We start from the raw sequence: 15864 nt of genomic DNA on the forward strand, positions 1-15864 counted from the left end.
AACTTTAAAAAAAAACTTAATAGCCCAGTGAATTAAATAAAATTTTTTTAATAGTTCAGTGACTTAAATGAAAACTTTCGAATAGATTAGTGACCAAATTTTAACCTTTTAATTAAGTGACTAAAACGAAAACTTATCCATAATTTAGTAACTAATGGTGAAATTTACCCTAATTTTTTCTCTCCTATATTATTTTTTTTCATAATTTGTTTCGTCTTTCTTCTCCTTCACCTTTACAACTCATTCTATTTTATTTTCTTGAATTTTAAGAAATGAAAACCGGTTTCCGATGAAAGAGTGATGAGCATGGTTGTCAACCGCCGACCACTACTGTCCAAAAACTTCTTTTAACTCCAGAAATTCACCTCATATAATATTTTGCCTTCTCTATTTGATTTTCCTTTCAGTTTTTCCGAAATCTTCTTCTAAAAGAATAAATAAAACAAAAACTCCACTTAAAAGAACTTCAAAAATCTAACAAAAAATTCACTTTTTGAGATGTCCAAATTTTGTTATGCTTGTACTATTTGCCAACTATTATGATTTTTTGAAATTTGAAGGAATAAAAATCTTTCCCATGAGTTGTTCGTTGGGATGATGTCTCCGAATCCACGCGCGCTTGTAATATCTACTCTTGGGTTTCCCCATTACCGGCAAAGGGGTAATAAGGCGGAAATAAGCTATTCTATGGAAATAATTCACTAAAACTGTTGACTATTCTTAAAAGAAAATATTTCATTGGTATATAATTTAATAAAATTAAAGGAGATGTGTTATAGCTTATAGTATATTAGAAATTAAATTCAAATAAAAATACATTAAAGAAATAATATCGATAAAAAATTACTAAGCGGAAAAACACAAATTGGTGTGTTGAATTGGACATAAACAATTTTATTCCTCTCAGATACCTGCAAAACGTAAACAAAAAAACTAAGGCTTGAGTAATTGAGAAAACAGGCATCTTTATCGACTCACGAAACTTTCCCTCATGAGAGGAGTCAAGGGTCAAACCCCCTTCGTCGTGCCGGAAAAGGTTACATTCGGCTTTGGCTAACAATGGTTGAGGTTGTCCCAGACCCGGTCCTTTCATAACACAATGTCATTTGAGTTGAGTAATTATACTTTAGCCGTTTGAGTTTCGAAAAGGTGGGTGAGAAGGAGAGTCACATAACTGTAACTTGTCTGTTTGTGGCGCCAAATGTTCCAAAAACTTTTCCTACCTATCCATTAATAAAAAGAACCACATAACCCAAAACAACGGTTTATAGTACCCAAGCTCCAAATGGCTCTCTTCAGACTGCCTTATTCTTTCCCTTCCACTCTCCCATCATTCTTTCCAAAGATACTCTTGCCAGTTCCCTCCTTTTCAATTTCTTGTTCTTCAAAATCCACTCCCAATCAACTCAAAAACAACGATGATAACAGCAATACTGATAATCCCAAGAAATCCAAGAGACTATCAGAGCAATCTTCCTGGGAAGCCAAAGATTCAGAAGGGAGAGATTATCTATACAGGCTTGGCAAAGAGGCTGATAACATGAACATAGCTGTTGGTGCTAGGGCTGGTGTGATTGATGATCTTTTCACTGGGAATTTTCTTGGCAAAGACTGTAATTTTCTTCCCTTCGCTCTTCCTTCTTATATTTAACTTAAGACAAACCGTTTAAAGAAATGAAATTGAATATCTTTTCTTTTCTTTTCTTTTTTTATCTGTAGCGGATATTGTGTTTGATTACAGGCAGAAGGCGACGAGGTCCTTTGAGTATCTACAAGGGGATTATTACATTGCTCCCGTATTCTTGGTAAAATTTCCAGGCTAACAATTTCCTTTTGCAGTTCTTTTGGAAAAGTTGAGTTAAAAGGTGGCTTTTATGATTCAGGCTGATGATAGGTTTGAACTAGAATGTGATTAGCTTTACAGGGTCTTGTTTATCTTTATCAAATATTCACCTCTGCTGTGATTAGCATATAATAATAATATAATAATTTTCAGTTCAACTTTACTATCTTGTTTGAACTTAGATTTTCATTGTCTAGTTCTTAATTTTGCTTTAAATTCAATTGCAGTTAACATATATACACTATCTTTTTTTCTGCTGTTATCTATAGAGACAGCAAGTTGTTATTGTATTTCCTTTCTTCTTCTTATGTGTTTATTATTTGTCAGAAGCTAACACTGCATTATGTTTGCTTTTCTCATTGTCAGGATAAAGTTGGTAAGTTTTACGGAACTGCACAAAGATGAGAAGACTGCTATGAATGATACAGGAAAATTAGGAAATCTGGCAGAAATTAGTGACTGGAGCATTCCTTCAATTTTCTGTTTTTTGGAATATCCATGGAGTTTAAGATTATTTTGTTTCTATTAAATGCTTTAATAATGAGGAGAAATCCGATATATTACTGTCGATACTATTATCCATCACCCTTTACCATTCCACGATATTATCATCTCTGATGTGTGATCTTCCACTTGCCAACCTTCTCTGATTTTCCAACTTGATGCTGAGCCTGTCATATAGTTATTATTTGTCTTCTTGAAATAATCCTATCATTTTGGAACTTATGAAATAATCCTATCATTTGTCTTCTTGAATGATGACTTGTATTTTTTTCCTGTTTTACTTGCTGCAGCATGCCACATCGTGAAGAACTACCTTGCTCATCTTCTCAACGTGAAAATTCCTTTGATTCTAGGTTATATATTTGAAATAGTCAAGTGAATTTTTTTTTTTCTACTTTGATTGGGAAGGAATGAGGGGATGTTTAAAAGCTTAGACATACTTGTTTTTTACTTTTGTGGGTGGATCGGTTTATATATGGGAGTGTTAAGTATAAATTCCATACTTCTCATTGTTATATTTGTCCTTAACGGTTTGGGTCTTAGGACTGCTCACAACAATCTTGAATCCTTTATGATGGTTTCAACAGCTATGCTGGAAACAACATTTCACTGCATTAAATATCTTATGGACTGCAGATTCTTTTTCTGGCATTTCTCGCAAAACCAATGTAGTATATAGCTTGAATTCTCATTTATTTTATTTCTGAAACATTGGATTTTGACTTGAAGGTGTCTGGGGAGGAAAAGGTCAAGGAAAAACATTCCAAACTGAACTCATTTTTCAGGCTATGGGGATTGAACCTGTAATTATGTCTGCCGGGGAACTAGAATCTGATAGGGCTGGTAAGATTGGTATCCACCGTTTTTCCTTCCTTGCCATTTGTTTGCAAGAATATAAGGAGATTCGATCCATTCAGTTATTATTACCTTTTTATGTGAAAAGACATGATTTATTCACATTGTTGTTCCCTTGACAGGAGAACCAGGAAAATTGATACGCGAACGCTATAGAACAGCTTCCCAAGTGGTCCAGAACCAAGTTAGAAGCTTTACCACCCTCATTCTTCGTATATGTATGTCTAGGTTTATGAAGTTTAATAATGCTCTCTAATACCAATGGTAAAATCTGCATGTCATATTAGCCTTTGCATAGGGATATACTGATATTCAATGTGTCAACAAACGGATTATTCCTCCTCCTCCAACATCTATTTCAAGTATATTGCGGTCCTCTTACAATGATAAGATGAAATATTCAACCATGATAATGGTGTAAAAGAGCAGAAGAGAGTTGAGAAAAATCCGAGTACAAGAAGAGATAGTGAGAGAGCATTTTTGCCACTTTGACTCAAAGCCTTCGAAATGCTTGAACTCCTCAAAATCCTGTGAATAATCTACCAAATAAGATGAAAATGATCAGTTGAGATGTTGAATTCTATTTCCGCCTAGAGGAGAGCTGGACAAAATAAATGCCCTAATGTTCCAAAATACCACGAGCACATTCAACTCTGTACGACCTTTCGATCAAGAAAGCGGTGAAGCTTTTTCGTCTGAGTTTCTATTTCCATCTCCGATTTTAAGTTCACCAGTGCCTGACAGAGATTGTAATGGAAAGGCTAAAGTCGTTCCCTTGCCTTAGAAAGTCAGAACTATGGCAAACATATTAGCATGAAAATAGAACAATTATGACCATAATAATATCCGGAGCTTTCAGTATAAATATTTACAGATACTCAGTATGCTGATGTATGTTCCACATCATTGTTAATGACTTTCTGCAATGTTCTTAATTGCACGTTTGTTTGAATTTTCTGAACTAATGCAGGGCAAGATGAGTTGTCTGATGATCAATGACATTGATGCTGGTCTTGGTAGATTTGGTGAGCTTATGTTTTACTGGAACAGAAAACCTTGAACTGTACCAATTATGCTTTAAGTTTCATAAATTTCCTCTTGTTTAATAAGTTTTAAAAAGTTACTTATGTACTGATTCTTTATCTTGAACTTTATATATTTTTCACATCTTATCTAGGTAATACTCAAATGACGGTCAACAATCAGATTGTTGTTGGTACCTTAATGAATTTGTCAGATAATCCAACCAGAGTTAGCATCGGACAAGATTGGCGAGAATCAGATATAACAAATAGAGTCCCTATCATTGTCACGGGGAATGATTTTTCAACCATTTATGCTCCCTTGATCCGTGATGGAAGGATGGAAAAGTTCTACTGGTACATGATACTAAAGCTCCACACTTTTTTACTTCCCTTGTGGTGCTTTGTTGATACAATACAATAAAATGGTCTTGTGGTGGTTCAAAGAAAGAAATCAAGCTATTCCATTATTATCTAACACATCATTTGTGATACAGGCAGCCTACTAAGGAAGATATTCTGAACATTGTTCACAGAATGTATGAGAAAGATGGCATATCTAAGGACGAGGTCGTAAGTATTGTGGAAACATTTCCCAATCAAGGTATATTCAGATCCTGCATGATCTCCATGATTAGATTTTCTCTGTCACTTCTATAGCAAATATGTAGAGGGAAAAACAATGACTATATCATGGAGTGCATATTGATTTGTTTTTCCTCTTTGGTTTTGGACAGCCTTAGATTTTTATGGAGCTCTTAGATCTCGAACATACGACCGGTCGATTTCAAAGGTATGTTAACTCTTCATTTAGGTGTTCTCAAGTTAGGTGTGGATTTTCTTTCTTAAGTGATCGTCATACCTAACATGGTGCAATATTGTTGCTTTTACCTTGCTAGTTAGTGATTATTAGTTTCACCATGTTAGGAAGGTATCTAAAATGTCCATACCTGTTTTATACCGTCATTTGGACACTTATTTTTTTTCGTCGGTTCAAAGAAAACAGGTAAATATAATGTATGTTCATCATCTTACTCCTTCCTTATTACAGTGGATTGAAGATATTGGAGGAATTGAAATTCTTGGAAACAAACTTCTCAGACGGAAGAAGAATGAAGAACTCCCCGTATATACTCCCCCGCAGGTAGTATGATGATCATAAACTTTCTTTTAGAGGCGCAAATTCATATGCTGTTAGTTAAGTTTTCAAGGAAAATTGGTTAATGACTAGTGCGTGATCATTTTTCATAGAATAACTACCGAAAACAACATACAGAAGCCAATAGAACTTCAAAAATACTACATCTTCTATCAGGTGATGAACAAATCAAAACATGGTGGAATTCCCTTTCCAGTCTTTGCCCCGCCACTGGCTTTTTGATTGTTAGTTTATAAAAACATCTTGATATGACCCCCCCCTTTTTTTCTTTCTGAAAGATGGTTTTTAGTAAGTTGAAGCTCGCAAGAGAAGTGAATGTAGTTTTTTTTGTGTGTTATTTGACTGGGAGTGGGGATATTTCATTGAACAGCAAACGGTGGAGGCTTTACTTGAATCAGGGTATTCTCTCCTGAGGGAGCAACAGCTAATAATGGACACTAAACTTTCAAAGCAGTACATGAAGAACATTGATGACTAACTCTGATTCGATACCATGTGTTCTCAATATTATTAATATTTTTAATTTGTGGATTACTCTCTTTTCTCTTCTGGTGGTTGATGTGTATTTCACTTTTTTATACTATTTATATTTATCTAATTTGATTATTTTTTTTAAATCAACCGTTATATATGAAAAATATTGTTAAATTTAATTATGGATTTTGGTTTTCTTTTTTCTCCTCTTCAAAATAATAGGATTAGAGATGGAATGGAGTAGGTTTGGGTCGGGACAAAGTGAGAGGTATAAAAGTAGAGGTCAAGTTAGGGTTGGGGCAAGCAGAAAAAGATCTCTCGTACTATTGTCATTTCTAATCTTATTATTCTAAAGACAGGACAGTAGAAAGATTTTATTTAAAATTTTTGTCCCTAGACTATCTAATCTCAAAATAGCTATTTTAGTTTTGTCAAAAAAAAAATTAACATTTCAGTCATTGTGTCATTATCTGTTGTTAGAGGTGTAACGGGAATTGAATCACACATGGCATAATTATATGCAATTTCCGTTACACCTCTTATAACATATAATAACATAGTGATTAAAATATTATAAGATGATAACGTTATTTGTCAAATGTAACAAATCAAAGTTCATAGATCAAAATATAAACTTAACTAAACTAGTTATTTTTGTAGTTTACCCAAAAAGTTATAGATTTAAACCACAATTTTTTTACTTATTTTATTCAAATAAATAAGATGTAATAATGATAATTTATGTAATTTCATATTATTTTGAGAGTATTTATATTTTTTATATTTCAATAAATTCACAATATGAAAATTATAAGATTTGAACTCATTATATATATATAATTTTTAAAGTTTTAGTATTTCAACTGAAGCTATATTTAATTTCTATATTAAATTTTTATAAATTAATTATATAAAAATTTCACCCACGTGTATTAATATCGATAATTTTTTCTATGTTTGAGGATGTGATTTCCTTGGAATAAAAACTTATTTAAACTTTAACAATAACATTTAAGTTAGCTTTCATTCCTTAATTATGACTATGATTAAGATGTTTATGTCATCTAAACCATTCTTCAAAGGCAAAATAGCTTAATTAGTACGATATTGACAATGGAGTGACATTCATTTTCCATCAAGTAATGTCAGGGCTAAGAACAATTAAATCGGGAATCCGATGCTTTGTTTCTTGAACACCCCTAAAACATTCCTATTTCACTTTAAAGCCTTTGGGCTACCCAATAATAATCAAGAAGAAGAAAAAATTGTCGAACTTTTCTCGTCAACTGGGACAATATTCCTACAGCTTCTAGTGATGGTTTATGGGGAAATTCTTTTGAGTTGAAAAGAGAAGTCAAACTTAGTTGACTTGACACTGCTTAATAGAAGAAAGTAAAGGCGCTAATCTTGGTTCTTATATTGTCTTCATTCGTCAAAATAAATTTTTTAACACACACACACACAAAAGAAAAAGGATTCTTTATTTCTTTGTTTATCAGATAACTCCCTTCTTTTATACCTTACAACTCATATGTTAAAGCTTTGAGTTCCAATTATTTTAGACTACTTTATGGTGGGCAAATGTTTGATGCTTGCTTGGCATGTTAGATTCCGTTTTATCTCTTTCAATTTACAATATGATTGGTTGTTCATTTTTATACCTTCTCTAATACGCAAAGCAAAGGAGCCATATCTTGATGCTATTACTAACTTTTCATTTTTCAATGAATGGAATCTACCCTTCTTTTTAAGTTATTTATTTTCGTAAATGGAATTTTAAAAATTGCTACATTATTTATTTATTTATAATATATTGGGGATAATATTATTTTTATTGTGGTCAGACTGCTTTCACTCATTGTTTTTAAGTTTTAGGTGACATTATTAAATCCAAGAATACTTCCAATAGAAAGCAACATTGGTAATTTACGATTTGACTCTATTTGCAAAACTTGATGTGCATTTTGATGAGTGCTACTCTTTGTCATATCCTTCCATTCATGTTGGCCTTTCAGCTTTGACTTTCATTGGATCAAGTTTTTTCTAATCTTCCAATTTGTTTATGGAATTATGAAATATATTTACGTCTTCTATATGGTCATCAAGTTTACTATTCGACCTAATGTTGATAGTATTTTTAATTTTTATTAAGTGTATGGTAGTTTTATTCTACCTTTCAATTTATCTATCACTTCATTCTTCTTTAAATTAAATTTTAGTGTGAATTATAAAAATAATCACTTTTGTTTGTTTCAAATTATATTTTAGTTATTTATGTTTGAAATGTTACGTTTTAGTCATTTACGTTATCGTTTTGTTACGAAGTAGTCGCTTTGCCATTAAGCTCCGTTGCCTCCCTAACGGCATTCCTACGTGGTAGTCCAAATAGATTTTAAATGCCAACTTAGATGTCCAACTGAGAAAAAAATAATTTTTTCAGTCAAAATGGAAAAGAAAATCTAAAAGAAAAAGGAGATGACTGATTTTTCTTTTCCAATTCAAAGTGTAATTAATTTTTAAAAAATTAATTAATTAAATTTATTTAATTAGAAATCTATTCTCGTCCCAATTGGATATTTAAAATCCATTTGGACTGTCGTTAGGGAGCTAATGGAGTTTAACGATAAAGTGACCACTTTGTAACAAAAAGATAACATAAGTAATTAAAATATAATCTGAAACAGATAAAAATAACTATTTTTATAGTTTATCCTAAATTTTATTACTGACAAAAAATTTGGCTCAAATTTTGACAATCCTTTCCCTACTTCTAATTGAAAGGAAAATGCAATATATATATAACATAAAATATAATTCAGTATTTAAATTTCCACATTTACAAATTTTCCTACTATTTCTTTAAAAATAAATGATAACATTGTACTTAAAAAAAAAAAGAAAAGAAAAAACTTGGAAAGATATGCTTGTCTTCAATGGTGAGTGATTGCAATTGTACATTCAATATTTTTTTAAGTACGAATTAATCATATCAAGATTGAAAACATGAACCTCCAAATGAAATCACCTTATAATCATTACAAACAGGAAAACTAATGTCTTGAATTTTATAATATTATAGCATATAATTTTAGTATACTCTTATTATTTTAATGAATTGCTATTATTCAACTTGTCAATTCAGCTCAACATTTTATTACTATTATAAATTATATTTTTTTATAGAATAAACAAATCATATATTAACTATCTTTAAAAGGTTACTTTATTCTAAAAGCACTCCATAACAATAACCTATTCTTCATTCCTTTTTTTTTTTTAATATTATACGTGTATATATGTATATGGAAGAAAAAGTGTTGAGATCACTAAGCAAAACCCCCCAAAAAGGGGTGAGATGTGATTAGGCACAAAGACGACAATGAAATATGGGTTTGCAAATTGGTTAGGGTTGCATTAGGTATGAAGAGCCTTCCATACTTTATGAAGTGTTTAAAAGTGACCCACCATTTTTTTTTTTTCAATTTTAGTTGAAGTTGACGAAACCCGCACATTGATTTATACTATATTGCCTTCCTTAAGTGAAAACGAAGTTCTACTTTTCAATATTGCATTTAATTTACAAGCCAAATTATTGGAACAATTAATTGGTGTGTCTTTATCATTTATTAAGGCAATGGGATGTGGATTTATGTTTATTATGTCAAATTCGATATTGATTTTTTTTAAAGAAAAATTCATATTAGATTAAAACATCAAAAACAAACACAGGGTAAAAATTCAAAATTGAATCTGAACCAATAGACTCACCCCAAACCCCACACCTATATGATCCATTGGCTCCAGTAGAACCCATCAAAAGATTATCTGAAATAAGAATGTTTAAAATACAATTAAAAACCTTGTTCGACGCAAAGTAGTCAGCAAGTAACAGAGCCACCCGAGCAAAGCTATAAGCTGCTCTATTTGCTATCCTATACTTCCATTAGAAAGACAAAGAAATAAAATACTGTCTTGCTTCAAAACAATTCCGAGCTACTATACCAAATCCTAACACGTCATTTGCCAGATTATTGCACACTTCAACAACTTCAGAGCTATCCATTGAAGTTATATATTAGCAATTTAAGGTTCAAATACTAATAATTACCTCCTCCTTTCCTAATTTTACAATATATTAAAAGAATTATAATGAATTAAAGGTTATAGTAAATTAACAATGGACAGTTGATGATATTTTAACCTAAAAGTTGGAAACATTAAGGAATTTTAGTTCCAACCTTTTTTTTAGTTTATTTATATTTATTTATTATTCGTAAAAATAGAAAGAGGCAAAAAGAAAATTGGAGAATGTAATTAAAAAAATCATTTTTATGATGTGTGCATGTTCACTCATGTGATATCATATATGATGCATCATCAATCATTTATTAGGAATTAAATGAAAATTATGCAAATATTAATGACTATAAAATTGAATTTTATAATTGAACGACTCGTATATTTGCCCCACAAAAAAAATACTAATAAAAAACAACCCCCCTCCCCGCCCCCACACAAAAAACTCAAAAATATTCAACTTGGTGCTTACCTACCATCAAGTGTTTTGATTTAGACAATGAAAGATTTGAATTTATGTGCAGCTCTAATACTCTTGATGTTAAATTAGCTTTGGAGGAAATAAATTAAGTCCATAAATATCAACATAATGTGTAGGTTAATTTTAGATTTATTTTACTGAGTGGTCAAATGTATTTTACTTATTCAAAGTTTTATTAGTATTAGATTATGATATATGTGTGTGAAAAATATAATTATATAATAAATATATTTATAAAAAATTATATAAATAAAATAAAATTTAGATTGCACGGTAAATATTAAATGTTGAAAACTATAAAAAAGTAATATGATAAAAACACTTTTAAAATAATGCATTTTATTTTGTAAAATAAATATGTTTTTTGTTATTAACTAATTGAATTAATATTCGATTCACTTGTGATACATACTCAATCAAATACTTAATATATTATATAGATAAATGATTAACTTATCTTTGAATTATAAGTTAAAAAAGAGATATTTTTCTTAAAAATTTAATTAAATTTTGCATAACAGAAATAGTAAAAACAAGAATAATAATTAATTATTTATTTATTTATTTATTTTCAACGAATAAATACATCATAATTAAATTGTTTTTCATGCTAATGGTATCTTGAACTTCAACTATGAAGAATATTTTCTAATATAGCTCAAGAATAAATATAAAATAGAAATCTAATTCGTTAAGGTCAATAAAAAAAACAGAATAATCTCAATCAACTTGCCAAGATGACAATAATTATTCAAAAAAATCGTAAATAGAGATGAAAGGAAGAAAAAACAAATATTTTGATTAAGATTGTGGGAAATAAAGAAGCCAGGCCTAGGTGTTAATAGTGAAATGTAAAGGTGTTTATAGTTTAGTTAAATTTTAATTAATTGATCGAATTGATTTAATTTGATTAATCAGTCGATGGTCGAATTTAGTTGAATTAGAGATAAATTAAAGGTTTTTTAAAGTTCAAAATCAAATAATTAATTAAATTACTTAAATTAACTGAAATAATTCCCAATTAACCAATTTCCCTTTCTCTTTTTATTACCGATATAGTTTCCAATCCCCCCTTTTCTCTTTCTCTTTTTATTTTTTCCTTCTATCCTTTCTCTAACCTTCATTTCTTTCCTTCGTCTCTTTCTTATACCCTTCTCTAACAGTTTGCTTCTTCTGTCAATTCCATCAGATCCTAAATGATCACATTCTCTCTTTCATTTCTTCCCCATAAACGTTACATTGTTTTCTTTCAACCTTTTCTTTTTGACTCACTATTTCCTTTTATGGTTTTTCTCCTTTTTTATTTTCTGGGTAATTTAAGTTTGGTTTTAAAATTGCAGGATGTGGGTTGTTACTTTTGTTGGAATTCATTCCATACCGCTTTCAAGCAACTTGCTTTTTATTGTTTGGGTTTTTCCATGCTTTGATGATGTTTTCTTTCTTTTTTCCTAAAAAAATTCCCCCCCTATTTTCTATTTACGTCTGTTCTATCCTTTTTTTTTTTTTTGGTTAACAAGGGAATGTAGGGCGCGTGGTGAGCTTAAATTTTGATTAACTGAGTAAATTAATTGATAATATTTCAATTTAGTTAATATGTTTAAAAAAAATTAATTTAATTAACGTTTATTTCAATTAATAATAGTTTGATTCAATTATTAACCGGACCCTAGTGAAATGCGCAAAGTCTCCAATCATGAATTTACTAATTGGGTAAAAAGTAAAAAAACCTTCGTCAAAAATCAGGTCAGACACGTTCAATGGCCATATCCGGTTTCTTATTATCTACGTGGCGAACCGCTTGCCGACACTAGCATTATTCTAACCAATATAATATTAAAATAACAAACTCAAATTACGTATTTCTGTCACATACAAATTTTAAATTTTATTTTGCTTTAATAAACTTATTTTTTATTTCTAAATTTAAAAATAAAATTTATTTCCTCAAACAGAATGGAGCCTTAATTTAATCAACTAAAACATTTGTCTAAAATCTTGGTTTTTTCGATATTTAAGTTTAAATTTTATCATTTACAAATATAGCTAACTTTCTATATAATAATTTTATTTTTTGGTCCAATTTTACAGAAAAATAATTATTAGATATCTATAATAATAGGTTATTATAGAAAGATAATAGCTTACCATAAGATTTATATAATGAATTTCCATCAAAATAAAGATAGTGAAAATTGTGTTAAATAAAGAAGAAAAAAGTGAAAATCAAATTAACAAAATTAAAAGATAGTATAACATGTGAGTCTAGTATTACTTTTATGAATATTTTATTTTACATCTTATCACATGATTAATTATAAAGTTCATGAATTTAACAAGTTTAAGTAATAAATAAGTTATTAAATTAATTTATTTATCACGAACTATTAAATTCAAGTAATTAATTTGTAAGTTTATAATATTATCAAAAAAAATTGTAAGTTTATGATGTTTTCAAATTTACAATTTATTTTTTAAATATTAAATATATGTAGTAAATATTAAATTGAAGCAAAGTGAGCGAAGACAGGAATGAATGCAACTAACATCCATAGATATGATAGTGTTTTCAAGATTTTATATCCATAGTGAAGTGGGACAAACGATAAACTAAAGCGTGACAATTGTGAGGCAATAATAAATTTAGCAATATCTACTCTCGTCCCGTTTTATCCACATCCCTAATTTTAATTTAATAAAATTAATATATAATAATTAAATGATTCTTAACACAGAGTGATTAAACGGATCCTAAATTTGATCATTGAATAAAGCACCTCATTTCTTTAATAGTGATGATTTTAAATTTAAAATCACTATTATTATTATTATTATTATTATTATACATTTTGTAATCGGGATTGTGAAATAATATGTGGGTAAGACATATTTTAAAAAATTAATTATATTTTGAAAATATAAAAAAAAAGATATAATTTTTCATGAGAACGGAGTAAATTTTATAATGAGACATGTATTTATTTAGAGAATATTCATGATGAGAGGATTAATCATTACAATTGATGGTAGATATCCTGACTACTTACAAAATAAATTTTTATTTAAATTTAGATCAAATTAGTTTTTTAAAAAACAGTTATGTGTTATTTGTTGATTATTTGTTAAATACTGTTAATTTTTTATACAATATTAAGGGTAAGAAATGAGGTAACACAATTTAAATTTGTACCAAATTGGTATTTAATAAGAAGTTTAATCATCTCCCTATACAAGTCTATGAATATTAAAAATTTTAAATATCATTTATTTTTATTTTATCATTTTGGTTTTTTTATCATATATAAATATTAATCTTTTAGATTTTATAGTTGTCACTTCTAATAATCCTAAACTCTATCATTAAAAATATAATATGTATTACTACAACACTAGCTAATATTTTATTGATTAATCCTAATTTATATATCACACAAATATATTTATTTGACAACTTCTATATCAAGTTGTTTCCATTCTTCTTACTATTATAACGACCAAATTAGAGTTGGTTTTGTCTTGGGTAAATTAGATCATTAGTTATTAAATTATGGTTAAAATTTTATTTTAGTCACTTGATTAAAATAAGTTATAATTTGGTCACTGAATTATGTAGAAAATTTTATTTAAGTCATAAAACTATTCAAATGTTTTTATTTAAGTTATTAGGCTGTTAATTTTTTTTTAAAAAAAATTTCTCCAATAAGCTTCAAGTGATGATTCGACGACCGATACGGTGGATAGCACCCATAAAACTAGTAGAAGAGCATATCTTAGATCCAAGTCGATTTAATGCTCAATGTTGGAGATCGGAGAAAAAACTGTTTGAATTTTGATTTGCAAATTCATGACTTCTAAAATTGTTTCATGAAAAAAAAAATGAACTGTAGAAGAGAAAAAGAAAGAGAACTTTTGATTGGTGCATATATTGGGGATAGAGAAAGCTATCTTCATCGACTTTAATAACTTAGTAATTTAAATAAAAATTTTTGAATAATTCAATGACCAAATTATAACTTTTTTAGTTTACCAAAACAAAAATTTACCCATAGTTAATGGTGAAGTTTACCCTTTTCTTTTATGAAATATAAATGAAAACAATAAATAAGGCATAATGATAAATTAAGCTCTTAATATTTATAATTTTTGTCAATATGATCCCTTTTTTTAGATAAATTTCACCATCAACTTGAAAAAAAAATCAAATTTGGCATTAACCTTAAAAGAATTGAATTGTTGTTTTCTTAATGAAAATACAAACTAAAATATTAAATCTTTAAACATGGCAATCTATGTGTACTTCATATTATTTTTTTAAAATTTATTAACTTTTTATATTTTTTTGAATTTTGAATTAATTTTATTTTTTGTGAATATTTTCATAACTTTTAAATTATTTATTAATGTGACATATAAAATAAAATAATGTCATGTCAGCATAAAATACACATAAATTATCATGCGAGTAGTCATATTAATATTTGTAAGGTTTTAGTTAGCATTTTTATTAAGATGATCAAAATTAACAAAATATATAAATATTAAGGACTAAATTTATGAATATGCAAATAAATAATTATCTCGCTTAAGGTGATATATTAGTCACGTGTCGGTGGCCATAGTCACTTATATATTGGCGAAAACAGAAAAGCAAACCCAAACATTATAAACTGCTATTTATATTAATTTTGTAATAATTAATTAATTATGGTTATGGTTATGGTTATGGTGGAGGGAGTTGCAGCCTACTACTCCTGCTTCTACTACCTAAGATAATTAATTATCTGCGCAAAGCCAAGCTACCTTTCTTCGTCCTCATCTGTGCAAAGCAAAGCCTCTGTTTCTAGTTCCGTTCTCTTAATTTGTTTCTTATTGTTTGCTCATTTCCGTTAGTATTAGATCAGAGAGAGAGAGAGGGAGAGAGGGTGGAGATTTGGACAGGTCTGGCTGTGGCCGGAATCAAAGAAGAATATTTGAGGGAGGAGGAGAAAACATCGAACAAAATTAAAGCGAAACAAATTAGGAAAACTCTATGGATTGGTGGCATAAGATGATCTTCCCTGTTCGAAGACTCTGGTTTGTAGTTTCTTCTCGCGTTAAGGCTCGCAAAAATGGTGCGTTTCTTTCCCTTTCCTTTCTTTCACCCCATTCTCTTTCTCAGTTAATGTTCTTTGTTTCCCAGAGGCTTTTATTCTTTCTTTGGAGTTCTCTCTTTTCTTCTTCTTCCTTCTTGTATTACTGAATTTTCAAAATAAAAGAAATTATTCACTAGCCAACAAAAGGTTTTAATGAACTCTTTTATTTTATTTTTTTCAAATTTCTTAAAATTGTTTTGATGTGTATTATTGTTTCTTTTTGAGTTCCGAAAAGAGTTCAACTATTCAGGACGAAGAGAAGAGAGGGAAAAATATTATATGACTTATTGAATCAAATCTAATCTATGCTTAAGCTTGAG

The 15864-nt window shown here is 29.1% G+C and overlaps 1 protein-coding gene across 4 annotated transcripts; it reads left to right on the forward strand.

The window, feature by feature from the left end:
- The first annotated feature begins 1250 nt into the window (after window positions 1-1250).
- Window positions 1251-5917, forward strand: LOC107958331 (ribulose bisphosphate carboxylase/oxygenase activase, chloroplastic). 4 transcript variants are annotated; one of them, XM_041113530.1, is made up of 13 exons: window positions 1253-1613; window positions 1720-1805; window positions 2210-2219; window positions 2638-2700; window positions 3077-3190; window positions 3325-3386; window positions 4173-4227; window positions 4380-4581; window positions 4722-4828; window positions 4962-5017; window positions 5276-5368; window positions 5476-5539; window positions 5754-5917. In XM_041113530.1, exons 1-13 carry the CDS (start codon window positions 1286-1288, stop codon window positions 5774-5776), a joined length of 1263 nt encoding a protein of 420 aa, XP_040969464.1. In that variant the 5' UTR covers window positions 1253-1285; the 3' UTR covers window positions 5777-5917. The 4 variants fall into 4 exon arrangements, with proteins under 4 accessions (XP_040969465.1, XP_016749561.2, XP_040969464.1 ...); XM_016894072.2 differs by having other exon boundaries at window positions 1252-1613; window positions 5476-5917; XM_016894074.2 differs by lacking the exon at window positions 5476-5539.
- Window positions 5918-15864: the final 9947 nt, after the last annotated feature.

The sequence above is a fragment of the Gossypium hirsutum genome, chromosome A05 (genome assembly GCF_007990345.1).
Source record: "Gossypium hirsutum isolate 1008001.06 chromosome A05, Gossypium_hirsutum_v2.1, whole genome shotgun sequence".
NCBI lineage: Eukaryota > Viridiplantae > Streptophyta > Magnoliopsida > Malvales > Malvaceae > Gossypium > Gossypium hirsutum.